Raw genomic sequence first — 27272 nt, 5'->3', positions numbered from 1 at the left:
GCGGCCGAAGGGCCCGGGGCGCGGCGCGCGCTGCCCGAGGCTCAACTTCCTTCCCCTGGACCCTGAGCGCCAAAGGGTCTGGGATCCTCGGGCCTGAAGGTACAGGGATGGCACCGCGGGAGAGACCCAGGGTCAAGGATCAGAGCGATGGAGACGGAGACAGGACCGGGGCACTGGGACCCGAGGACTTGAGGATGAGGGACAGGGGCACGGGAGACTGGGGGACAGGGCTGAGGGATCTAGAGCTGGGGACAGAGAACTGAAGATCGGACATTGGGGACGAGGGGACAGGATGGGGGACAGAGAACAAGAAAAGGGGTAGAGAGGAGAGAGGAGACAGAAAGGGCAGGGGACAGGGGTGGGGACAGAGAACAGAGTGACAGAGGGACACAAGGATGCAGAATGAGATTCAAAGGGCTGAAGAAGGAGGAGGCAAGGGATGGAATTGAAAGATGGGGACCCAGAACTGCAAAACAGGGACCAAGGAGAACAGGACAGGGTTTCGGGGAGACAAGAATGAGGGGCAGGGAGTGAGAGTCTCGGAAGTGGCTAGGCAGGAGGGCTGGGAGCGAAGGAGGGACGGCGGCCAGGGAGTAATAGGCGGTGGGGCGGCAGTTGTGGTAGGCAGGAAGGGGTAGCCTCGGGAAGAAGGGACAGTGAGGAGAGGGCTGAAGGGTGGGCAAAGGAACCGAGGCAAGCAAGGCCCTGGAGAGCAGAGTCTTGTCCGGGGGTAAGGCTGGGGCAGTCCAGTCACTCACAGGGGTGGGAGGCAGGATCAGGGGTTGTAAACTGAACAGTCAGGACTAAAAGGGTCTGGCGGGGTGGGAGGGGATAAGGAAAGCTGGGAGGGAGCACCCATCAGTTTTCTCCAACTCCCAGAGCCTCACGCCTACATGTACATACATACAGGATGCTGTCCTGGGTTCAGATCCCTGCCCCAGCCTCCGCCCCGGACCTCCTTTGCTGCCCAGCAGAAGCCTGACCTGGACTGACATTCTGGGTCCAGAGCCGGTCTCACCCTGGCAGAACGTACTTCCAGATTCGAGGGAGCTCCGGAGCCAGTGTTCCTCATCCACGCTTAGTTACACTACAGATCCACGCCCACCCCCCCCCGACACACACACGAACAGCTCATGGAGATACAGCTGTACCCTCAAGCACACGTGGACACACATCGGGGTTTACACACATAGACCCAGGCCTGTAGAGACATGCATGGACAGCGGCCCCTCCGCCCACTGTCAGATGCACAGAAGTGCAGACAGTACATGTGTGCACACATATGTGCACAGATGCATGCACTTGAAAAATATATACATCTGTGGGCAGACACCACATATATCAGGAGACCCTCAAACTTGCATTCATGCCCACAGAAATGCATGTGCACAGAAACAAAGTCATAATCGTCAGTGAAACTGGGGCCACACCGGGAGCAGGGACCATATAAGGGGAGCTGAGGGGTGAGATGGCCGGCTGAGGTGGGTAATGATGAGGTGCAGGTTCCTGTACATCAGGAGAGAAGGGGGACAGGTTGAGCAGGGGAAAGGGAACAAGGGGCCTGTGGGCTCTCAGAGCTGTGACCCAAGAAGACATTTTCCCCAGGGTTGGGTAGCCTCATCACCCAGCAGGATTATGAGGGGACCCACATCAAGGCTCTGGGCATTGGGCAGTACGCCATCAATTCCTTGGTTCTACTGTCTACCCAGGGAGGAGCCAGTACCCTCCAGAATTACAGGCTGACAAACACCAGAGTCCCCTGGGGAGGGGACTTTAGGGAGGACAGACCATTGGCCTGGGAGAGAGGACGTATCAGGGGAGCGGCAACAGTTGGGGAAGAGGGAAGATCCATGAAGAAAGGCAGATGAGTCTGTGCAGGGTGGAGGGGGCGTTGTCCAAGGGCCAGTCCGTACCTATCTGATCAACGCAGCAGCATACCTACAGCAGGGCATGGGTGACGTATGCATGTGGGACAGCCATGGATAGAGACCTAAGGCATAGGTTCCACGTAGGACAGCCAGGAGTCCCTTCTGGCAGCGTCCTTGGGCTGGCCTAGAGCCAGGGAGACTATTGGAACTTGAGAAGGGGGCTCTGTTCCCAGCTAGGGTCCTGCAAAGGTGACAGTGCTCCAGGCTGGCCAAGTACCCCTACACCAGGTGCCTCTCAGGTCTAAGGGAGGGCCCTGCACCTGCAGAGATACCCCCTGGGCAGCCCCATCAGGCTCACAGCCCATCGCTCGGAGGTGATCTCGGAGGCATTCATGTCCTGGCTGACATCCCCTGGCCACCCCGAATTCTCCAGCCTCACCAGCATGCACTGTGTCCTCAGGGAATGTAAATCAATTTAAGTATTAGTCTCAGCGAAATGGAATGGGGGAAGGTGACGGCGCTGGAGAAAAAAAGAAATCGCATAATGCCTTCCACAGTCGAACAGGAAAGGCTTAGGAATTATCCGTGCTTCTCAGAGCAGGAAAGGGACCCGTCTGATCCCCAGAACAGCCAGGGCAGGTAGACCCAGGAGGGATGCCTATGGACATCTCGCAGATGAGGAAACTGAGGCACAGGGGATTTTAGTAATTTGCTCCATTGAAGGCTCTGAGAAACCATCTAATCCAACCCTGACATTTGCAAATGGGAAACGGACCCGAAGAGGGGAATTGATGTCACAGATGTCATATAGACCCAAAGTCTGGCAGTGTAAGAGGCAGGAGAGAGGCTAGCCCTGGTGACCAGAAGGGTCCGAATCTGCACGAGGACTCAGGCCCAGCCGGGTGGACCTAGTGCTGGAATTCTCTCCAGCCCTGATGAAAGCTCCTGTGGACCTGGAGCTTCCCGCGACAGACACTCTGTGTTTTCCCCACAGGAGGGAACATGAGGTAGGGTAACGGGGGACAGAGGGAGAGGAGGGGAGGGGCAGAAAAGGGCCAGGAAGGTATTGGAACAAGCAGCCCTGGAATCCTGTAGCTCTTCTTGAATCCGATAGAATCGATTTTTGACTTATCTTTGGATTACCTGAGCCCCCTGGCTGGCTGATCAAGAATCCACTGCAAATGTGGTGGGGCTTCCCAGGGGAGGGAAGGGCCTGGAAAGTGAGATCTGCAGTGTGATCCAGGGGGAGGAGCCCGAGCAGGGGACATTCATTCAGATGCCCCCTATGTAGAGGCAGGTCTGAGCTGCATGGAAAAGGGACCCTCCAGCTCTGAGCCCAGTTCAGGTTGTGGGTCAGGGTCTGGGAGCCCATAGGGGTCCCCTTCTCCACCCTATCCCCAAACTAGGCCCTGCTGGTCTGGGGGAAACTGCAGTGCGGCCCCCTCCCCCTCCCACCAGGCAGCAGGAGAGAGCTGCCTGACCCAGTTTTCTCTCCATTGCCTGAGAGGGAGGGAGGGAGGTGGGAAGGCTTCTCTGCCTGAGCCCCTGGTGTGGGGCCAGCTTGGGGAGGGGAGATCCTCTGTGGACATTGGCTCCATCCCCTGATCCTACCTGGCCGCGGGGGACTCAGGGCAGAGCACAGAGGCCCCTCCCTGGTTCTGCAAACCCTTTCTCCAGCCAGCCTCCTCCACGCCCCTCCGACAATAGGGTGGGGAGGATGAGAGGAGGAAGAAGATCAGCAAATAAGAGCGTCCTCACTCCAACATTTCCTGAAGACACTTGTCTCCATCTTTGAGGGGCAGGCACAGAGCTATGCAAATCTCAGGCAGAAGGACACCCAGCCTTCCTGCAGAAAGTTCCAGGAGAGCTCTGGCTTTAACCCTCTGTAACCTCCCCAAGCCTGCTTGTTGGGTTAGTTGGAAGCCCAAGATTGCTGGCTGGAAGAGGGGGTACATGGAAGAGAGAGTGAAATGGAAAGCTAAGGGACTGTGGAGCCAAAAGCCCTCTCACACAAATATCACTAGATAGAGCAAAGGAAGTAGGGGCCCAGAGAGGTAAAGGGACTTGCCCAAGGACACACAGCAGTTAGAGACAGAGCAGGGACTCAAGCCCTGATTTCTTAACAGTTTAATGCATCTTTATCATTGTAAAGCGAGTAGGTGGATCTGAGGTACAAGGAGAGAGGCAGGAGGGACAGGACTTAAGGAAAAGGAACTAGCTTTTGTGCCTTGACTCCAGCCAGGCTTTACAGTTTACCTGTAGAGATTATAATCCCCATTTTATAGATGAGGAAATTGAGGCTCAGAGAAGGGACAGTCACCTGCTACTAAGTAGCTGTATTGAGATACGAGTCCAAAGGTGTCTGGGTCCAATAGCAGGCTCTTTTTTCTACTGTGAGAGTCTGGCTTATACTAGACTTGCTTTCTGGCCAGTGCTCCTGGCATTAGTGGTGTTGTCTGTTGTTGCCGCAGCAGGTGCTCTGAATCCCAGCCCTGCCAGCTACACCTGGGGGATTCTAGGCACGTTCCCAAACTTCCCTGGGGCTCAGTTTTTTCATCCTTAAAATGGAGATGAGACTGACCATCTCTTGGGGTTGTTGTGCGGGTCACAGAAGAGGCATCTCCAGCTTCCCAGCGCAAGAGGCAGCTCTTACTCTTCTAAATCCCTCCACGTTGAATGTGCACAGAGGACCTACTAGGTGCCAAGCACCTCCTGGGGGATACTGATGATTGTAAAGCTGGGGCCAGTCCTCTGGGGGAGGCATGACCTCACAGAGGGAACGTTAGTAGGGCTTTTGAATACCATCATGTCCCATGAGTGGGGCAAGGGTCAGGTCATCCTCACAAACCCTGTGGGACAGGAACTACTGTCACTTCCATTTTACAGAGGAGGAAAGTGAGGTCAGGAAGAGACACACAGCTCCTAAGTGATCCAGACCTCCTGAATTCTGAGCCCATCTCAGGTATCCCACTGAACCACCAACTGAAGCAGCCTGGCACTCGGAGCACCTTGCGTTCTGGGAGTTTAGAAGATCATGTTTTGGCCGAGGTGGTAGAGGAAGGCTTCAGGGAAGAGAGAGAACTTGAACTGAGCCTTGATGGACAGAGGAAGTGAGAAAGGGCACAAAGATATGGAGCAGACCTATTGGGGGCTGAGAGCTGACCAGTGTGGCTGGGTCAGGCTACTCTTGGTCCCAGGGGTCTGATGTACTCTTGTCTCCTGTTTTGTAGTGAACTTGCTGGACACGTCAACCATCCACGGGGACTGGGGCTGGCTCACATATCCAGCTCACGGGGTAAGTGATGGGCAGTGGGGCCAGAGTCATCCCTCTGTGAATAGAGAAAGGCTACAACTCACAGAGGAAGCAGAGGCCCAGAGAGGTGAAGAGACTTTCCCAAGGACACACAGCAGTTAGAGACACAGCTGTTGATTTTTTAACCGTTTAGTGCACACAGAGCCTTGGGGTTACAGAACCAGCCCTAGTGCTGGGCTCCCAATTCTTCACATCTGAGGCTCTAGATATGGGATCCTCATATGTATGTCCTGGGCCTACAGATTCATAATGTGCCACGGCCGGGATCAGGGTAGCGTAAGATGCATCAATAACAAGGAACAAGACCAGGAAGGGCCGTATCAAGTCTTTCGCTGCTCATAGATAGGTCCCCTCCCTCACAGCTACGCTGCCCTCGCCTGGAGCCCATGAGCCTGGTGGGCTCCTGGCTCTGCCATTGACAAGCTGAGTGGCCCTAGGTCGCCACCTCACCTCTCTGAGTCTCAGTTTCCCTGTCTGTAGAAAGCAACGAGCATGTGATGACCTTGTGGGGTTTGCTGCAAAGTTGAGGGGAGATGACACATGATATTGGCACTGTGCCTGGCACGTAGTGAGCCCTCACTAAATGGATTATTGTCGTGATCGTTGTTATTAGTGTGTGTTATGGTTATATCTCATATAAATTTCCTGCCACCACTGTGCTCAGAAACACACATACGCATCCCACTTATAGACATGAGCACATCATGCACACACGGCTTCTTTCATGAATGCTTTGGAGACAAAAGGATAATAATGTTAGTAATAACAACGATAAAAATGCCATGAGTTACTATTTATGAAGGGAGTCTTTGCTGGGGAGTGGGGTTTTCATCCAGGCTGTCTGTGGCCTCTGGCCTGTGGCTAAGATCAGGATGGAGCCCTGGTCCTTTCTCTCTGGAAGTCTCATCCCCAGGTAGCAGTAAGCTGAGTTCGCTGTCATCAGTCCCCACTCACCAGGCTTCAGGGAGCTGGAGAGATAAGCCCTGGGGCCCGAGAACCAGAAGGGAACCCCTTCTCTGCCTGAGCAGGTCAGTTCTGCCTAAGGACAGAGTCTGGGTCCTCGAGGTGTCCCTTTACCTCCCTGGGCCTCAGTGTCTCCCTGTGAAGCACTCCACTGTGTGTGCCCCAGATGGCTGTCTCTCAGGGGGTACGCATGGGTAAGAAAGGGCTTTGGCAAAGTGAGCCAGTTTGCCAGTGGTAGGGGGCCGACCCATGAGGAGATGACTGGCTGGCTTTTTATTGACTGGGTTAGCATGTCCCCTGAGACCCAGTAGCTAGGATGGAGTGGGCATGGTCCCAGCTTGGTTCTGGTTGTCTTTGTCCCTCTGTCCCACTCAGATCTTAGGACTTGGTTTTTAGAGTAACAAGGAGTGGTAAGGGTTTTAAGCAGACGAGGAACGTGACCGGACTCGTGTTTTGGATGATGACACTGGTAATCTAAGGTTCTTTGTTTGCAGGGCACTGTGAAGTATGGCTCAGAGTTATCTCATTTCATTTGGGAGTTAGAACAAATAATAGCTTATATTCACACAGCTCTTAACAATTCACAGATGTTATCTCATTTAATCCCTGCTAACAATCCCGCAATTAGGGATAGCCACCCCCTTTCACAGATGAGGAAGCTGAGGCTCAGAGCAGTGGGAGACAACTTGCCTACCATCAGACAGGTTCCAAGGGATGGCCTGGAACTCATATCTCTCTGACCACGGAGCACACACTGAGTCCGTTCCACCCTCTTTGGTCTCTGTCTTCATTGTGAAGAGGTGGGAGGCAACCCTGCATTGTCCGCTGAGCCAAGGACCACCTTCCATCTCTATGGGGCCTGGAGACTGAGCTTACTCAGGGAGGGAAGAAGGCTGGATGAGACGCCTCATTCCCAGACTCTAGACCTTGAACCTGTGCCAGGCTAGCAGGTAGAACATGCAGATGCTCACATCTGAGGGTCTGGGAAGGGACCTGGGGAATCTTTGGTTTAATAAGCTTTCCAGGTGATTCTCCTCCCCAGCTGGGTGGGGGCCCTTTGGAGACGGTCCTTGAGGTTCCAGCCATCCCACTGGTTCTGGAGTCTGTTAAACACTCTGGGTACAAGGGTCATCCTAGGCTGTCTCCACCATCAGCAAAGTTATAAGATTGTCAGGCAGGCCACACATGCCTAAAGGCCAAGGTGCTGGGATGTGCTGATGCTCCACCTCCCCTAATCAGTGTGACTCAGGCAAGTCCCTTACCTTGCCCAGCTCCTCAATTATAACACGGGGACGATTACAACCTGCTTCATGCAGTTGTCACCTATGAGATGGTGCATGAAAAGGACAGTTTACTAATAAGAAACCAGAAGCTCTGAGAGGTTAAGCATCTCTGCTAAGGTCGGGGGAAGTCTGGCCCCAGAACCCATGCTTTTAACCAGGCTGTGCCCCTCCCTTTGCATCCCTCCCTCCACCCACTGGTATATGCTCCACCTCTGGTGACCTAACAGCTGCCTTAGATGAGAGGACACATTCCTTCCCATTGTCTCACTTGATCCTCACCACCCCTGGAGTAGATGGAAGGGCCAGGCGTTAGCTACCCCATTTCACACGTGAGAAGCCCAAGACTCAGAAAGGAGATGTGATATACCCAGGGCTGCACAGCTGGTTTACTGCATTCTGTTCAGGGAAGAGGACAGAGTTCCAGAGCAATGGTGGGGGTTGCGGGAGGAATATGCCAGGGGCTAGAAAGGCAGCTTGGGCGGGAGTGGCACTCAGCATAGGGTGAGGGCACCAAGGTAGAGAACAAGGCAGATTCTACCTTCGCACCAGCCTCCAGGAATTTGTGCCATTCTGGCGTCCGCAGCAGCCCTAGGGTTGGCAGGGCCAGGTCAGGCCATTGGCACTGGTGGGGCAGCTGGAGCGGGCTCAGATAGAGCTGATTAATTTATCCCTGTCCCTGGCAGGAAACAGACAGGGAGCAGCTGGTTGGCTCTTTGGTGCTCCATTAATTGTGGCAATGACTTTAACCCCAGATGTGACACAGCACTGCCCAGAGACCCCAGTTGCAGAGTGGGGGTGCAGGGCAGGGCTTCTCTTGGGGTGGGGGGTACAGGAGGCATGATCTCTTTCAGGTGAGGCTGGCATGCCCTGGATCTTTTCCCCAGTGGTCCCCAGAGGCAGACACAGGAGAGCCGGGAAGATGCCGCCAGTTCAGCATCATGTCAGTCCCGCTCCTCAGGGTGCCTTCCTGTGCCAGGCCCAAGCTAAGCACTTTGCAGGCTTGTTCTCCCTTCAACCTCTGATGCCTTGCTGAAGTGGGCCTGTCTGAGCCCCATTTTACAGATGTGGTTGCTGAGGGTCTAGACCAAAGAGCTGGCCAAGATGAGGTGAGAAAGAGGGGCTTTTGGCATTCAGGAAAGACTTGAGATGCCCGTGGTCCCTTCTCTGGCACTTGTGGAACAGCTTAGAATCCCACAGATCCTCAGGGCACCACAAGGAATGGTCTTTATCTTTCCTCAGCCCCTGCTTATGTAATAGGATCTCTAGTTCAAGGACAATTTCACATAGAGGCCCAAGAGAAAAGATCTCTGCTGGAGCTGGACAGGGACCCCGGAGCCTGTCCCCTCCATCTGGCCTTAGTCCCAAGCCCCTCCTCAGGCCCCTCACAAATCCACTAAACTCAGCCCAACAAGGACTGCTCCTGCCAATGAGCATTCTGCAGCTGAAGAAGCTGGGGCCCAGAGAGGAGCAGCGATTTGCCCAAGGTCACACAGCAGTTTAGAGACTGGAGCCAGTTTATTTCCTCTAGCTCATTTCTCAACACTGCATCTTCAACATGATTCTTCTGTGTCTAAACTGGGCTGTTTGGTGCTCGCTGTCTCGGGGCTCTTCCCTCCCATCCCTGCACGAGGTTCCTGCTCGAGCCCCAGAAGAAGTTTTGCTTGCCCCGTGTGCCCATTCCCTTTGGCATGTCACCGTCCCCCACCTTGTCTGTGAGGCACTCGAGGGCAGGGAGTAATTCTGGTATATTTCTGTCTGTTTTTTTAAGTTGCAGTAAAAAACAGGTAACATAAAATTTACCGTCTTAACTCTGTTTAAGTGTACAGGTCAGCGGCATTAAGTACATTCACATTGTTGTGTGACCATCACTGTCATCCAGCTCCAGAACTTTTTTCATCTCACAGACTGAAACTTTTGTACCCATAAACTATGACTCCTTCCCCCTCCACCACCCCTTTTCCTCCGTCCCTGGCAGCCACCATTCTACTTTCTGTCTCTATGAATCCGACCACTCGTATAAGTGGAGTTGCGCAATATTTGCCTTTTTGTGTCTGGTTTCTTTCACTTTGTGTAATGTCCTCAAGGTTCACCTATGTTGCAGCATGTGTCAGAATTTCATTCCTTTTTAAGGCTGAATATGATCCCATTGTATGGCTAGGCCACATTCTGTTTATCCATTCATCCATCCATGCACACTTATGCTTCCATCTTTTGTACGCTATGAACATGGGTGTGCAAATATCTGTTCGAGTTCCTGCCTTCATTAATTTTGAGTGTACACCCAGAAGTGGGATTACTGAACCATATGGTAATTCTGTGTTTAACATTTTGGGGAATCGCCATACTGTTTTCCACAGAGGCTGGACCATTTTACATTCACACCAGCCGTGCATGAGGGTTCCAATTTCCCCACATCCTCTCCAACATTTTTTTTCCTGTTATTTTGATAATAACCATTCTGTTGTTTTGATAATAGCTAATGGGTGTAAAGCGGTATCTCATTGTACTTTCGATATGAATTTCCCTAATGATTAGTGATGTTGAGCATCTTTTCATGTGCTATCTAGCCATCTGTATATCTTCTTTGGAGAAGAAATGTCTATTCCATCCCTTTCTCCATTTTTAAATAGGGTTGTTTGTATTTTTGTTGTTGAGTTGCGGAAGTTCTTTATATATTCTGGATATTAATCTCTTATCAGATATATGATTTGCAGACATTTTCTTTCATTCCATGTGTCGCCGTTTCCTCTGCAGATAGCATCTGGTTTATTTGTGAATCAGTGATGCCTGACAAGCACCTGACACAGAAACAATCACACTCAACTTCCCCATATCCTGGTACTCTCTTGAGTGAGACCCAGGCCAGCCTCTGAGCTCCCAGCTTCAAGTGAGGGGCAGAGGGACCATGACACACAGCAGGGTAGAGAGTTCACCCATCAGTCACTGAACTAGCGCCAATTCAGGAGGCACTATGGAAGGACTTGAGGCTGGGGTGTGACATGGTCGGGTTTGTGCATTAGAAAGATTCCTCTGGCAGCTGATATGGAAGTGATAGGAGTAGCCACATACAAACAAGGTCAGAGTTTTGTAGCTTTGGTATCATTTCCAGCCCTGGCTACCTCGTTCACTAGTTACGTGACCTCGGGCACGTGGCTCGTATATCTGAGCCTCTATTTGCTCATCTGTAAACAGGCAACAAATAATCCTTCCCTAGAAGGACATGACACTCTGTGAGATCACATCTGTAGGGTGCCTGGCGTCTGGCAGCTGTGACAATCCACTAGAAGGTCAGCTTCTCCAAGCTGGAGACTGTTTCATCTTCTTCCCCAGGATGCCTCCAGCTCAGTGCATGTGGCATGTGGCATATGCCAGTCAGCAAAGAGGGTGAGGTGCTGACTCTCATTTCAGCCGGCTGTGCTCTCTCTGCCCACAGTGGGACTCCATCAACGAGGTGGATGAGTCCTTCCAGCCCATCCACACATACCAGGTGTGCAACGTCATGAGTCCCAACCAGAACAACTGGCTGCGCACCAGCTGGGTGCCCCGTGACGGCGCCCGGCGCGTCTACGCTGAGATCAAGTTTACCCTGCGTGACTGCAACAGTATGCCCGGCGTGCTGGGCACCTGCAAGGAGACCTTCAACCTCTATTACCTGGAGTCAGACCGCGACCTGGGCGCCAGCACCCAGGAAAGCCAGTTCCTCAAAATCGACACCATTGCGGCCGACGAGAGCTTCACAGGCGCGGACCTGGGTGTGCGACGCCTCAAGCTGAACACGGAGGTGCGCGGGGTGGGCCCCCTCAGCAAGCGAGGCTTCTATCTGGCCTTCCAGGACATCGGGGCCTGCCTCGCCATCCTTTCCCTCCGCATCTACTACAAGAAGTGCCCCACCATGGTGCGCAACCTGGCTGCCTTCTCAGAGGCAGTGACGGGAGCCGATTCTTCCTCGCTGGTGGAGGTGCGGGGACAGTGCGTGCGTCACTCAGAGGAGCGGGACACGCCCAAGATGTACTGCAGCGCCGAGGGCGAGTGGTTGGTGCCCATTGGCAAGTGCGTGTGCAGCGCCGGCTACGAGGAGCGGCGGGATGCCTGTGTGGGTGAGCGCGCCACGCGTGGGCGTGGGCGGGCTGGCGGATGCGCTGGGTCTAGGCAGAGCTTCCGGGGGATGGGGGGGATGTACGGAGGGGCGGGGCGTGCCGTAGCCAGCAGGCGTCTGGGTGGTACACACAACACCTGGGAAGGTGGGTGAACCTCCACTGTCTCTGTGTCAGCAAATACACCAAGCCACCTGTATGTGTGTTGGGGTGTGGGGAAGAAACACGCTACGGGCCTGTGGTACCCTCCGGGGGCATTATGGGGAGGTACATCGACAGGCACCTGTGTGATTGGGTGTACTACTGGCTACATACCTGTGTTAGGGAACGATGCTGTGAGCTAACTTAGATCGGCATTGTTCTAAGCACTTTGCACATATTAACTCATTTAATCCCCACAACTACTCTATGAAATAGAAACTACTGTTATCCTGGTTTTATAGATGAGGAGGCTGAGGCACAGAGAGGCAAAGCAACTTCCTAAGGTCACATGGCTAGGAAGTGGCAGAGCTATGCTTTGAACCCAGAAGTCTGGCTCCAGAGTCCGTTCTCAAAACCACTAAGCCTCTAACCTACGCGTGGAGGGAAGTGGCACCAGGCCCTGGGCAGTGAGTGTAGTACAGGGCCATTTTGAAGGTATGCGGGCAGGGCACCTGAGGCAGCCTGCCTGTGTTCAGGCGGATCTTATCTAAGGACCTGTGGGAGAAGACAGCCGAGGTCCTTGTGAAGGAGGACAACTGAGGGCACCCGGGTCACAAAATAGAGTGGCACGTGCTAGGGTTCCCATGTTAGAGATCAAGAGCCAGGCCCAGACCTCAGGTTACGTGCCCTAGGCCCTTCCTTGGCCTCTGGGGGCTGGGCACATGGCACATCAGCCACTCAGAGCACAGGAAAGCCTGCTGTTAGGCTCATTGGTTCTCCTGGGGGAAGAGGATGCGTTTATGCAGGGATCAGAGAGACTGGGGCCAGTCCCCAGACAGCCTCAGTGAAAACGGGAACGGAGCCCTGTCAGCCACCAGGAATGTCCTCACTGCTACCACACAGGCCCCAAGGCCACAGTTAGTGGGGACTTCAAGTCCCCTCAGCACCACCGCTCTGCCCCTAGCAGGCAGGAAAGGCCCCTCGGTGCTCACAGGACTGATCAGGGCACAAGCTGACAATTTCAGGGGATGCACAAGGTCATTCTCTGGGCCAGGATCTTTCATCCAGCCACTAGGCCCTTTCTGGCCCCTCTCTGGAGCTGATTTCCTTAAGGAACCTTTCTTCACACTCCCAACTTCTATGAGTCTTTCCCTCTCCTAGACCCTAAACTCCAAAGCACCTTCTGTGACATTTGCCTGTTTCTGGATTTGTTCCACCCTCTGTGGCCTGGTGTGCCAGGTTCCCCAGGCTTCCAGCCTCTCCTGGTTCCTATCATAGACATCCCTGTACTTCTCAACTCCCGACTGGGCAATAATAATAACAGACAGCACTACTGCCTTTACGCCTTGCAAGGGGATTCCTCACACAACAATTCATTGGTTCATCATAGCAAAGCAGGTATTATAATTCCATTTTACAGATGGGGAAACTGAGGCCTAGGAGGTGGCACCACCTGCTGAGATCTCATAGCCAGTGAGAGGTGGAACTGGGTGTCCGGTCAGGTTTGTCTTGTTCTAAGCCAGGCATAGGCTTTATACCCACCCCTGGCCCACCTCGACTACTTGCCCCGCCAGAGCCAGCTCCCAACACCCTCTCATTCTGATGGGGATAATAGCAACAATTTTCCAAGTGTTTGCCGTGTCCTAGGCACTTTAATAAGCACCTCTTACACATCGTGTCAGTTACTTGTTCTGTTGAGCATCTACTGTGTCCCAGGGACTAAGGATATAGGCACAAGGATGTCCCTGCCTTCAGGGAGCTCACGTAATTTCTCATCCTTACATTAGTCCTCTAAAGTAGGTATCATATCCCCATCACACTCATGTGGGAAGACGAGCCCCCTCAACCGAAGTCACAGAGTAGGGATCTGATCTCAGGTCGTCTTACTCCAGAGCCCGGAGCTGCTTCCTCTGTCTACAAAGCCCTCTTCCCTCCTCCCTGAGTGACATTCAGACAGTAACTGGTACACCGGCTGGTGGATATTTGCCCAAGGTCAGCAGCTGCCCCCAACTCTGCATTCAGCCAGCGAGCACAGCAAGTCACTTGTTTGTCCAGAGTGTACTGAGACACTTGTCCGTAGGTGGGAGACTGGTCCTCCTGACTTTAGGGTTGGGGCTTGGCTCAGAGGTCTTGGGAATGTTCCAGCTCCATGTCTGACAGAGGCAGGAAGCGAAGCCCAGAGAGGGAATGCATCTTGCCCAAAGTTTCACAGCATGTCAAGGGCAAGGGTCTTGGTAGAATCCTCAAGGCCTGAGCAGTGGAATCTCCTGGGGTTGGGAGAGGCCAAGGCCACTCCCATTTCCTGACACTGCTGGCACGTTAATAAAAAATAATAAAAAGAAAAATGCCAAAGCATTAGGGAATTGCAGCATATTTTGAATTTTACATTTAAATCACAATACAGCACAATTATGCCAGTTGCAAGATAATTACAGGTTTAATAAAAAATATAAATTCATAGTGCCCTGCAGGAAATGAAGTTTAAGGGCAGAATGCCAGTTTTCAGTGACATGGAGAGAGACTTTTCTCAGCCCTGTGGTGGGCTTCCGTGATTGCGTAACCTTTGAGGAAGCAGCACCGATCCAGCACTGAGGTCCACAGATGGGAGCCCCGAGCCAATGTCCCCCATCCCCACCCTCTCCTTGGGTAGCCTGAGAGTGGGGAGGATGGGGGCCAACCAGAAGCTGGGACCTCTGGGGGTGCCTTTTCTGGGCTACTTGAAGGGGGTCCTCTCAGAGCTGCAGCCCACCCCCTCGCCCAACCTGAATGGGGCCCCTGGCCTTTTCCATCAGACTGTTCTCTGAACACACAGTTGAGAGAAAAGGCTGAGACAGAGGTTCTGACTTGCTCAGCCCTGAGCACCACCCACCTCTCCTTCTAGTGATGGAAAGGATCCAGCGCTCAGCCCTGCAGCAGAGCCAGGCTCACAGTGACAGCCGCCCCCCGGCCTCCGGTTCCCATCTCGCTGGTTTCGCCCTCATGGGGCCCCTCAGAGGTAGCTGTCAGCACTCGATTTTACAGAATTGATTAGAAAGCCCAGGAGTGGGGAACTACCCGGTCACAGGGCTCTTTAGAAGCCTTACTACAGGCTTCAGGGACCCACAGAAGAATACCAGAGCCATGCAGAGCTAGTTCAGTGTACCACTGGGGAAATGAAGGCCCAGAGAGCTGAAGCTACTGGTCCAAGGGCACACAGGTAGGAGTGGATGATCGAATCCCAAATCTCCTAACTCTGCGACCAGAAAGCTCTCCAAGCCTCACAGTTCCTGCCCCAGGGACCTCTCCCCATACCTGGCTGCACTCCCCACCCCCTCACTTCAGAGAGGAGAAGGACCTCTCAGAACATCACCCAGTGGAGCAGCAGCCTAGTGTCTGAAGTCCCAGTCGCTGTCCTTCCTGTCACCTGGACACTGAATATAAATCACCCTCCGAGGCCCTAATCATCTTTCTATAAATATCGGAGTCTCATTTTGAAGGAGGAGCATGAACAGCGAGCTCTTTTGCCTCATGACTGTGTTTAAAATCTGAGTTAGAATTAATTTCCTTTGGTCGTACACTGGCAGACACCTTATTTGTCAAATCTCAAGCTCTTCATGGGGGAGCGGAGAGAGGTGGCCAGGGCCTCTGGCAGCTGCCGGCCTGACAGGCGGCCTGGGCAAGGGCAGGAGCCCCTCCTGGCCCACCGCCCAACACGGTGCACACAGACTCCGGAAGCGCCTGGGGTGCCGGGCAGGGCCAGGCCTCAGCCCAGAGCTGCTCCATCTGTCTCAGCCATTAATTTCCAGCTCTGCCTCCAGGTCGTGGGGCTCCCCGAGGCCTGGTGATTAGTATTCTTATTAAAGATTATTTTATTTCATTGTGCGGATTAATCTGGCCTTGACACGTTAGAGCCATATGGGTATTAGTGGTGCTTGTGACAACCACCCGCCGGTAAGCGGCGGCGTGCGGGGAAGCCATTGCGACACCCTGGACGGGCGTTGAGAGGCTGGTGAGGGAAAGACCCTGGCTCCAGAAGCTTCCCCCTCTGAGTTTGCATTCTGGCTTGAGGGGACCCCAGGGCATGGCACTCAAGTTCTCCAAGCTTCTGTTTTCTCTCTGCCAAACAGATGTATTAATTCTGACTATAGAATTGTAATAAGAGCCAGTCACTGTCCTGGCATGAATTCATGTATATTCACTCATGTCATCCTTACAGCAGCCCTAGGAGCCCCCATTTTACAGATGAGGAAACTGAGGCCCAGCAACTTGCCCAGCGTCACTCAGCCAAGGGTTAAGGGTGAGATAGAAAAAGGAACCTGGCAGCCTGCTCCCATGGCTCTGCTCTAAACTGACAAGGACTAGGTGAACTCTGGACAGTCAGGGCTGGGGGAATGAGGGCTGTCGTGTGCTGCTTCATGCTGCACATCACACCAAGATGTCACCACATGTGTGCTTGTCTGATCCTCACTGCTCTGAAAGCTCCTTGAGAGCAGGACCAGCTCCTATTTAGCTCGGGTCTATAGAAGCTCAATAAATTTGGATGAAGGAATAAATAAGAGACGAAACAAGCAAACAGTCCCTGAGACACTAATCGACATGGGTCCGATTATTATGGTGAGGGTGACTGTCATTCAGTTCAACAATGGATTCAACAACTATTTGCTGACCAAGTGCAGAACCTGCATCCTGGGCTCAGAAGGAAGCTCTTAGGCTGTGCTCCAGACTGGACCTCCTGGGGGGCTTCTAGGAAGAGGAGGCAAGATCACAGTGTGTCCGTTAAAGGCCCCCACAACTCCCATCTCCCAGCCCCAGTCAGAACTGAGCCCTCTTGGGACCACCTGGGGAAAGGGGGAGAGGGAAGATATCTCAAAACCCAGGCCCATTTTCCTCGACTCCTCAACCTAGAAGCCCCTTTCGGCTCCACAGACTCTGAGTCTCTGAAGCAATTTAAAGACATTCTCGTTTCACCCGATTTCAGGTTTTCTCTCAAGTTAGCAGAATTTTACAAATTAACCTGATTTGAGCTATTATAATAAAGAATGTAATTTTTTAAAAATATGACATGATATCTTTTCAAATGAAGCTTCTCTCAAGCATTGAGTTTTTCAGAATAGGGCTTAATGGAGAAAGACTCCAGGGAGCTTCCTGGTGGTCCCTATTACACAGAAGTTCAGTCCCATGGGTGGAGCTGGGAGCTGGGAGCTGGCTGGCATTTGGTCCTCTTGAACCCCCGGGGTCTCTCTCTCTACCCAGAGCAGATAATGGTGGGGTTAGCCCACTTCGAAAACTCCCACCGGCACTGGAAACTTCGGAGCCAGACACTAGGAACTTTGAGATGAATGCAACAGACCCGGGGCCTTATTCACAAGGACCTGTACACAGGGGCCTTCTGGTCTAGGCGGAGAGTCAGATACACAGACAAACACAGCCATAGTGTTGCAGGTGATGAGACTGAGCAAGGACTGCAGAAGTAGAGAGGGGAGTTGTCATCTCTGTGTGTGTGTGTGTGTGTGTGTGCACATGCGTGTGTGTGCATGCCGAGAGGTCTAGAACGGCTTCCTCATAAGGATCATTAAAATGAATCTCAAAAGAGTTCTACAGGTCGACAAAGAAGAAAAGACATCCCAGGAAGAAAGCTCACACACACACATACACACACACACACAGAGCACGTGCAAAGGCCCCGAGGGAGGACACAACCTGCTCGTTGTAGGGAATGACCAGTCCTTTAGCTCAGGATGGGGAGCGAGAGGTGGCGCTGATGGCGACTGCAGGGAGGGCTTTGAATGCCAGGCTTTATTGCTCAGGCCGTGGGGAGCCCATGGGGTTTGAACTGGCAGTGACAGAGGTGTCATTTTAGAGAGTCCCTCAACCTACTCCCTACATGGCTGACTCATTCTTGCCCTTTAGGCCACAGTTCAAGTATTGTCTCCTCAGGAAAGTGGGAGGGGGAGGTAGCTCCCTTTGCCAAATTTACCCTTCGCCAAATCATCCTCTCTATTTCCTTCCTGGAAATGATCACGGCCTTTGGATTGCATATTCCCCCCTCTAAAATGCCACTCCTGAGGGCAGAGACTGTGGATTTTGTTCGTGGCTATGTCTCCAGCCCCCAGATCAGTGCCTGGCACAGAGCAGGTGCTCACGGACGCAGGCAGAATGAATAGTGAACACGCCAACCTCTGGGATTGGGGAGGCAGGGCTGAAGGCTGGGTGTGGAGGCTGCTGCAGTCATACAGGTGAGACGTGAGGCAGAGGCAGGAGAAAGGTCCAAATATGAGTCAAGTCGGTCCCAGCCACGGTGACAGTGACATTGGATCTGGGAGGGGTAGGGGGCCTGCAATTTCTGAATGGTTAGCATTGCATAGGAAGCTTATAAAACAGACTCCCACCCCACTCCCCAGCCCCGACCCCCACTCTTATCACATGTGTCTCTTTTCCGGGCACATTTCCACCACCCCCATTCTCTGTCCAGCTTTCACGTCTCACCCAAATGACATCCCTGGGGTTTTGTCTCCCTTTTGATTCTTAGCCTCTTGGCCCCTACCCCGGAGGCTGGTGTCTCTCTCAAGGCCAGTGTCCTGTGAAGAACAGAATCAGGCAGGAGATGGGGTCTTGGCAAGAGGGGCTGTTGTAGGAGAGGCTCTTCCTTGTGCTAACTTTGGGGCTTGGACTCAGGTGTCAGAGTTACAGCCTCAGCTGTGCTCTCAACTTGCTATACAACCCTGAGTAAGTCACAGGTCCTCTCTGCTTTAGTCTCTCTCTGTGCAAATGAGAAGAGGACTGGGTGATTCTGAAGGTCTGCACCTCTGTCCCTCAGGGGACTCCCCCCAGGAAGCCCTGGGTCAAAGTAAGAGCTGTCCTCGAGACCCCCACAGTGGCCCAGCCGGCTTACCTACAGCCACCTTCTCTTCCACAGCCTGTGAGCTAGGCTTCTACAAATCGGCCCCTGGGGACCAGCTCTGTGCGCGCTGCCCTTCCCACAGTCACTCTGCAGCCCCTGCCGCCCAGACCTGCCGCTGTGACCTCAGCTACTACCGCGCAGCCCTGGACCCACCATCTGCAGCCTGCACACGTGAGTACCAGCCCTGGACCCCAGAGCCCTCGAGGCTAAGACTGGGCCAGGACCTTGTGCTCAGTCCCACAAGCTGTAGGGAGCCAGTACTCTGCAGACAAGGCAGGGCAAGGTGGCTCTCCTGGGTCAGGGGCAGTCTCGTGTGGGACTTTGACCCACTAACCCCTTAGTGGTAGCCTTGGCCTCCCAGTTTCTTGTCATAGGTCACCTGCCATCTTTCCCTCCTTTGGTCTCCCCTCTCTGCTTCAGAGGGCAGGTGAGAGCTGACTCCTGTCCTTCTCAGCACTGGGTGGCTCTGGTCATCTTAAGCTGGGGGTTTGCCCATGAGGCAAGAGGGGTGTCAGAGGAGCCCTCCAGCACCATCATCCTTGATGAATTGGTTGGAGCTGCTGTGTGTGTGCATGAGTATTTATATGGAGTGTGTATGGCTGCCTGCTTGGATGACGACATGCATGTCTGATTCCGTGTGTGCCCTGGACGCTTACAGTGATTGTGCGTTTGTGTCAGCAGCTGCTCCTACAGAAGATGCCTGCATAGTATCTGTATGCCTGAGTGTGAGTGTGCAAGTATTTGTGCACACATATGTAAAGGATTCTTAAGAAGGCATTTACACACATGTGTGTGCACATCTACTACCTGTAGGGGACTCCTAAGTCCCCATAGAGCTTGATGAACATGCCTTGTGAGCTCAGCATGTGCACGCCTGGCCCTGCAAGGGAGGTGTGTGCCTGGAGCAGGTGTGGTTGCATGCGTGCATGCTCTGGGTACCTGAGGGGACTCCGAGGATGTCTGACGCTGAGCCTGCAGGTCTGTGTGACTGTTTGGGCTTTCTGCTGCAACAGTTTCTGCATTGCCTCCTGTCCCCTGGCGTGAAAGGGCCTCACCCTCCCATCCTAACTGGGGAGGGGCTGCAGTCAGCTCAGCTCACCCCATTTGCCAGCTCTGGGCTCTTGTGGTAGAGTGAGGGGTACTGCACACAGTTCTGACTGATTTTGCCTCAGAATTTACCCCAACTTGATCCTCATCTTTCCATCTACCCCACCACCTCCATCACGACGCAGCCCCAGGCTCTCTGCACATGCACGTAGCAAGTGAGGGCCCATGTATATTCACACCACACACACACACACACACACACACACACACACACACACACACACTCCTTCCCTCCCTCCATACATTTCCCCATGTGTGAACTGCCAGGGCACAAAGGATGGCTGAGCGATATGGTAACAACTATGGACTCCTTGACCAGGCGAGCCTGGTGCTAGGTCCTGAACATTCGCACGCAGCTGGCCGGACTCTAGTTTCTCTCCAAATTCACAATTCAGGTTCTAAAAATCTTAAGACTGTAAAAGGCTGGGCTTTTAGTATTCCATACCCTTCAGCTTTTAAAACTCTCTATGATTCTGAGATTCTACAGTTCTGTTTTCTTAAGATGTAAGATCGCCTCCCTGGAATTCTGAGAGTTGGAATTCTGAGGCCCAGGGGTCTCCATAGGCCCCAGGCACTCCTGGCTCAAATCTCCACCCTCATGGGACTACCTCAGCCCCACCCCTCTCTCTAAACTCCTTGTGCTGCCTAGAGGGGTGGGGGCGGGGTTGGGGTCACCTGCTGGGCTTTGGGTGGGGGGCGGGGCTCGAGCACAGGGAGTTAAGGAGCAAAGATGGGACACAAATGACTGAGGCATTTCACACCCTGGTGGCTGCTATGGGCACTCCCCAGGGCTGTGCATCTCTCTCTGGCTCTGGATGAAAACTTTGGGAAGCACAAACCCCAGGATCTCTGTGGTCCTGTGCGGGGGAGGGGGTGTAGATTTCTGTGCCCAGACTCTGACACTGTGGTCCTAGTGTAAGGGCAGAGACACTGCCTCCACCCTTGAGGAGCTTCCAGAGGATGGAGTAGGTGTGACTTTATCCTTAGGGAACCCCAAACATCACGGAGGTGCCAGAACCATTCCCTGGTCTGGCGGGGGGAGACTGGACCAGCCCAAATAAATACCCTCCACCCCACCTGTTATTCCTTGCTCCCCAGGGCCACCCTCAGCACCAGTAAACCTGATCTCCAGTGTGAATGGGACATCTGTGACCCTGGAGTGGGCCCCTCCCCTGGACCCCGGGGGCCGCAGCGACATCACCTACAACGCCGTGTGCCGCCGCTGCCCCTGGACGTTGGGCCACTGCGAGACATGCGGGAGTGGCACCCGCTTCGTGCCCCAGCAGACGAGCCTGGTGCAGGCCAGCCTGCTGGTGGCCAACCTGCTGGCCCACATGAACTACTCCTTCTGGATTGAGGCCGTCAACGGTGTGTCCGACCTGAGCCCCGAGCCCCGCCGGGCTGCAGTCGTCAACATCACCACGAACCAGGCAGGTAGGCGGAGACGCTCTGTCCCCCCAACTTCCCTGGCCCCTCGCCCTCCCAAGTGTCAGAACACTGTCGCGGGCTTGCTGTGGCCTTTCGGGCTAGTGCCTGCCTCTTCTGGCCCTGCCCTCCTCACTAGGACCTGGAGCTACAGGCTCCCTTAGGAAAATAGAACATGTCCTATGATCCAGAAAGTACAGAGGCAGGCGATTGTGGCCACTGCAGGCCTGGATCCCTCTCTGCCTGTTTCCTCCCCGGTGTGCTGGAATTAATAGTAGCTGCCTCAGGTACTGTTACGAGGCTTAAGGGAAGGAAATGAAAATGCTTAGCCCAGCACCTGGCCCATGGTACATGCTCAATAAATGTCATTAAAAAAATGAAATCACTCTGATTATCATTTTCCAGAACAGCTGCCACTACTGCCCAGGATGGATTTGGTCTCACTGGTTTGGACAACAGCCAGCCATTTTTCTGTTTCTAGCCAGTTGTTGGGCTAAATTTAGCCCGTGGAACCTCTTTCTTTCCAAATTTTGGTGGGTCCTGCCTGACAGGTGAAAGCCTGACCTAAGAGCCCACCAAGGCAGCTCCCTGTGAACAGCCATCCTGGTACTCGCCCTGGACCCCTACAGCTCCTCACCCTGTCTCCTCCCCACACCACACGGGCCCAGCAGACACCATTCCCATCACGGCACAGATAAGGAAACCGAGGCGCAGAGTGCCACCCAGTGTCTCTGTATAGGAAGGGACAGAGTTAATTCGAACCCAGGTCTCTCTCACTCCCAAGTGAAACAGGCCTCCCTTCTCTGAGCCTAGGGCACCCCACTCTGATGCCAGAACTTCCTCCATTCAAGAGACTCTCATTCAACCAGCATTTATGGAAAGCCCACTAAAAACAAAGCTCTGTACTCAGTGTTGGTGACATAATGAGGAGCAGACTTCTGTGCCCGGTGCTCAGGGCCCTGACTTAACCCCTGTGGCTGAGGTGACTGACACGGGTGTTTGGCTGGTCAGCGGTGGAGGGCGAAGCAGAGAAGCCAGTGGCATTCAGACACCATTCAATACGCTCCATAATTTAAAAGAAAAACCCTCCCCTGACCCCACGCTCCCTTCCAGCCCCGGGCCATCTCTCTTCACATGAAAACTTCCTGAAAGGGCTTCTGAGCAGCTGCATCTGCATCCTCAGCTCACCGGGCCTCCATCAGCGACTCCAGTTAGGCGCCCTTCCCCACCTGTCTATAGAAACTCAGCAGCCCCAGGTGGCGTGGACACTTCTCTCCCTGTTCTTCTTTCCCCCTTCTTGGAAGGGACACTTTTATCTTGCCTTCTGTGTGCTGGGCCCCCCACCCCCCCCACCTCGCCCCCCATTTTCTGTCTCCATCTCTGCCGGCCCCTTGTCTCTAAACAACCTCCGAAGGCTGAAAGACCCGGGCTCTTCCTAGACCCTCCTCTCTTTCCTGTTTACCCAGGTCTATCTTTTCTAAGTGGTCTTATCAAGGCTCACAGCTTTGATTCTCCTTTGATGCTGACATCCCCAAATTTATGCCACCGGAGCAGACCTCCCCACTGAGGTCCAGCTGTCCACTCCCATGGATGTGTGCTAAATGAACAGCACCTCTCAAACCTGCGCTTCCTACAGGCCGCCCACATTAGGACATGGTACCATGGTTCATGGGGTTGCTTAAGCCCCAAACCCAAGTTGTCATCCTCGACTCTCTCTCGCTCATGCCACAGTCATCCGCCAGCCAGTCTTACTGGGTTTCCCGTCAACATGACCATCTCTACACTCAGTCTCCCCACCAAAACTCCATCTGACTTCGTGTGCTCAGGCTGCAGAACAAAATACCATCAACTGGTGGCTTAAACCACAGAAATTTATTGCTGGAAGTCCAAGATCAAGGCGCTGGTTGATTCGTTCCTGGTGAGAACCCTCTTCTTGGCTTATAGATAGCTGCCTTCTTGATGTGTCCTCATATGGCAGAGAGAGAGAGAGAGAGAAAGGAGAGAAGAGAGAGAATTCTCTGGTGTCTTTTTTTTTATAAAGGCAGAAATCCCACCATGAGGGGCCCACCCTCCCAACCTCATCTAAACCTAATTATCTCCCTGAGGTCCCAGCTCCAATTATTATCATGCTGGGGGTTAGGGCTTCAGTATATGAATTTGGTGGGGTGGGTGTGAGAAGACACAGTTATATCCATAGCACCATCCATGTTCCTATCATGTGTTGCCTAGGCAACTACAGGAGCCCCCTCCCACCTTGCCCTGTAATTGGTTCTCACACCACATCCTGAGTAAGCTTTAAAAACGTGAGGATTCCCTTTTCTCCATGTCCTCTCCAATACTTGTTATTTCTTGTTTTATTATTAATAGCCATATAAACAAGTATCCCATTGTGGTTTTAATTTACATTTCCCTTGTAATTAGTGATGCCGAATATCTTTTTATATATCTGTTGGCCATCTCTCTGTATGTCCTCCTTGGACAATTATCTATTCAGGTCCTCTGCCCATTTTAAATCAGATTGTTTGTTTTTTTGTTGTTGTTGTTGAGTTGTAGGAGTTTTTTATATATTTTGGGTATTAGCCCCTATTGGAGGTATCGTTTGCAAATATCTTTTTCCATTCAGTTGGTTGCCTAAATTCATATAATGTTATTAACCAATGTTACCCAGTGAATTTAATTTAAAAAGGAATGTGCGATCAGGTCATACATAAGCCCTTTAACAATTTCAGCCTGAGCTCACATACAATTCAGACTCTCCCGGGCCCACTGGGACCCATGTGGCCCAATCCTGCCCGCCTCTCCAGCCTTTCCCTGTCCACTCTCACCTGGCTCCCTCCCTTCCAGCCACACTGGCCTCTGGTCCTCATCCTGAACACGCCAAGCCCTGCCTCTCCCTGGGCCTTGGCCGTGCTTCTCCATTGCAATGACATGCTCCTCCCTGTGGCATTCCCATGGCTGGCTCCTTCAGTCCTGAGCTCAGCTGGCCTCCTCACCCCAGGCGAAATGGCCCAGTTCCCTCCAGACCCCTGTGGAAGGTCCTCTCCATCACGACGCCTTCTTCATGTCTTTCACGGCATTTCACCAACCTGCAATCACGCATTGATTTTTCTTAGTTACTTAGCTCTGGGCTGGGGGTTTGGGGCAGACAACAGCCCTGAGCAAACGGTTGAGGTTTGTCCTCAGAGACTGCTTGGTCCACCCTGACCTCTCCCCTCTTCTCCACAAGCCCCTCTTTCCCCGGAGCCCCCTCTGGTGTCCATGCCCATTTCTCTCCCGCCTCTGATCCCTGGTCTCCCTCTGTGTCTGCCCCACTCACACCTCTTGCCTTGGAAATTTCTTCATTTTTAAGAGGCTTTAGTGTTCCTGGCTCCCTCTGTGTCCCTTGCATACAATGGTCTCTTCTGATCCTCACCTCTTCCTGGCAGAGGGCATCCACAAGCTTAGCTGCCCTCTGGATGGAGAAGCTGCAGCCATGAGACAGTGATGGTCCCAGACAGCAAGAAAGGAGTTGGGTTATGACCTAAGTCCCAGTCTGTGGGACCTCTCCTGTACCACACTCTCCAACTTAACTCTGGAGTTGCTTAATTTTTCATGTCAAAGTCATCCACAGCATTTATTGGGCACCTACTATGTGTGGTCCCTGCCTTCAAGGGATTCCCAGGCAAGCTGGGGTGACAGGATGCCTAGATATGAGGCAAGAGCTGGCCACTGGGGCAGGTAGGGAACATGGGAGGTGCAGGGAGCGGGGTGAGCACAGCGGGAAGAGGAGGCCTGCAGGATAGAGGAGCAGGGAAAAGGGAGTTCCACTGGGGCAGGTAGGGAACATGGGAGGTGCAGGGTGAGCAGAGCGGGAAGAGGACACCTGCAGGCTAGAGGAGCAGGGAAAAAGGGGTCGCCGCAGGGCGGGCACTTCCTGTTAGGCTGCGACCGGGTCTCTGTCTGACACTTTGCAGCAGACTGGCCTTATGGGTAATCTGTGACCTGCAGGACACAGGGAGGGAAAGGATGAATGAGAGAATGGGTGCATCTGTCAATGAGTGAGAGGCAAATAGGTGGCCTCGTGTGACTTCGAGAACACCTGAGCCGAATGGTCCAGGCTCTGCTCATGTCCCTTCCCTACATTTCCAGAGCTGCCCCACTCGTCCCTCCAAACCCAGCAGTGAGAGTATGGGTTCCTTCGATTCATCCCCTCCCTTCCTCCTTCCTCAAGCATTCCCGAAAGCTGCTCCATGGTGGGCTGGGGGTGGGAGACATGGAGATAGAGACATCAGATGATGAGACCCCAGGGTGGACAAGAGAGTCTGCTCGCTGGGGCTGGCGAGGGGCTGCCCTTCCAGTGGAGAGACCCGGCCAGAGAGGAGAAGAAGGAAGCAGCGAGAGCTGGGGCCGTTAGGCCTTGTCTGAGTCAGGCCAGCCCAGCATCCCGGGCCAGGGGCAGGCTGTGTGGACTCCAGATGACTGACGAGGGCAGCAGCCTGTGATTTTCCAGGAGGACCAGCGGGGCAGAGGCAGGATAGTTAGCAAGCAGGGCCTGAGAAGGAGGAGGACAGAGGCCAGCCCCGATTCTCACTCATTCGCTCATCTGACTGCAGCCGGCCTCCCTCCCCTAGCCCCATCCCAGGTGGTGGTGATCCGCCAGGAGCGGGCAGGGCAGACCAGCGTCTCTCTGCTGTGGCAGGAGCCTGAACAGCCCAATGGCATCATCCTGGAGTATGAGATCAAGTACTATGAGAAGGTACCACCCCTCAGGGAGGGAGGAAGCAGGAGGGGAACCAGGCAGGGGTCCCCTCAGCTGACTGCCCCTTCTGTGGACAGGACAAGGAGATGCAGAGCTACTCCACCCTCAAGGCCGTCACCACCAGGGCCACCGTCTCAGGCCTCAAGCCGGGCACCCGCTATGTGTTCCAGGTCCGAGCCCGCACCTCGGCAGGCTGCGGCCGTTTCAGCCAGGCCATGGAGGTGGAGACCGGGAAACCCCGTGAGTGCAGGGAGCGGGGAGGGCAAGGGAGCTGGGCCAGGCCAGGTGCCAGGCCTGTGTGCTCAGAGGAAGGGAACTAGCACGTGCTGGGCTGGTGCCTGTGCTGGATCAGCATTTTTACAGCTGAACAAAACCGAGGCTCAGAGAAGGAAAGTGACTTGCCCAAGGCAACTGAGCTTATAACATAAAAGCCCATAAAAGCCCATAAAAGCTGGCTTTTACTGAATATCAGTGAGACGTGGGGCGTCATGATGCCCTTTGCTAGCAGGAAAGCCTTATCCTCATCCCAGAGACCCCACAAGTGAGTCAGCATTATCCACATCCCTATTTTACAGACAAGGAAAATGAAGGTCGGAGCAGTAAAGTGAATTGCCTGAGGTGACCCAGCAAAGCAGCAGTAATTCTGTGCCCCTCCCCCCGAGGGTCCTGCCCTCGGCCTCAGTGTAGTCCAGGACCGGCAGCATCAGCAGCACCAGGGACCTGTCAGAAATGCTGATTCTCAGGCCCCACCCCAGACCTTCTGAATCAGAAACCTTGTGGGTGGGGCCCAGCTATTTAGGTTTTATCAAGCCCTCAGGGTGATTCTGAGGCACATTCAAGCTTAGGCACCCCCTACTCCCATCTCCATCCAACTCAGGTCTTTTCCTATATTCAGCACCCTCTAGGGGGTGGTACCAGGATAGAGGGTTCAAGGCTGAGTTAAAGACCCTGCTCACCTGCACTCCCTCAATGCTTGTGTGTCTTGAGTGCTCCTAGGTCCCATACCACATTGAGACTGCCCAGCGGGGTAAGAATGCTGCCTGGGTCCATCCCATGTACTGTGTGGCCTTGAGTCAGAGCCTCTGTTTTCTTATCTGAAAATGGAAGCTAATACTGGGCTAACCCCTGGAAGGGATGTGGGAAGGTTAATTGAGACTGAAATATGCAATTCTTGGCAAATTCAGCTACATTCCTGTTTGACTAATATTACATGTGAGAAAATAGAGGCTCAGAGAAGTCCAGCACCTCTCCCCAGGTCACACAGCCCCAGGAAGTGGTGGCACCATGTTGGGACACCAGCAAGGTCTTGAAGGGGAAGCTTAGTAGAGGGCAGGTGGGGTCAGAGGAAGTGGTGGCCTGTGCCTTTACTCTGGGCTGGCTCATGGCTGAGGAGGCTGCCCGCCAGGCCTCGGAGGGCCACCGGAGCCATGGGCCTGAGGCCAGGGCTGAGGGCTGCATCC

At 53.6% G+C, this 27272-nt stretch overlaps 1 protein-coding gene across 1 annotated transcript in view; it reads left to right on the top strand.

The window, feature by feature from the left end:
- EPHA8 (EPH receptor A8) overlaps positions 1-27272 on the top strand; it is a 36040-nt gene that overhangs the window by 2707 nt on the left and 6061 nt on the right. Inside the window, exons 2-7 of the mRNA XM_015598809.1 lie at positions 5099-5163; positions 10861-11524; positions 18558-18713; positions 20748-21083; positions 25685-25809; positions 25890-26052. Coding sequence (XP_015454295.1) covers positions 5099-5163; positions 10861-11524; positions 18558-18713; positions 20748-21083; positions 25685-25809; positions 25890-26052 — 1509 coding nt within the window. The remainder of the gene's footprint in view (positions 1-5098; positions 5164-10860; positions 11525-18557; positions 18714-20747; positions 21084-25684; positions 25810-25889; positions 26053-27272) is intronic.

This window comes from Pteropus alecto, unplaced genomic scaffold, assembly GCF_000325575.1.
Source record: "Pteropus alecto unplaced genomic scaffold, ASM32557v1 scaffold39, whole genome shotgun sequence".
Taxonomy (NCBI): Eukaryota; Metazoa; Chordata; class Mammalia; order Chiroptera; family Pteropodidae; genus Pteropus; species Pteropus alecto.
This window is presented reverse-complemented; position numbering and strand designations above follow the sequence as displayed.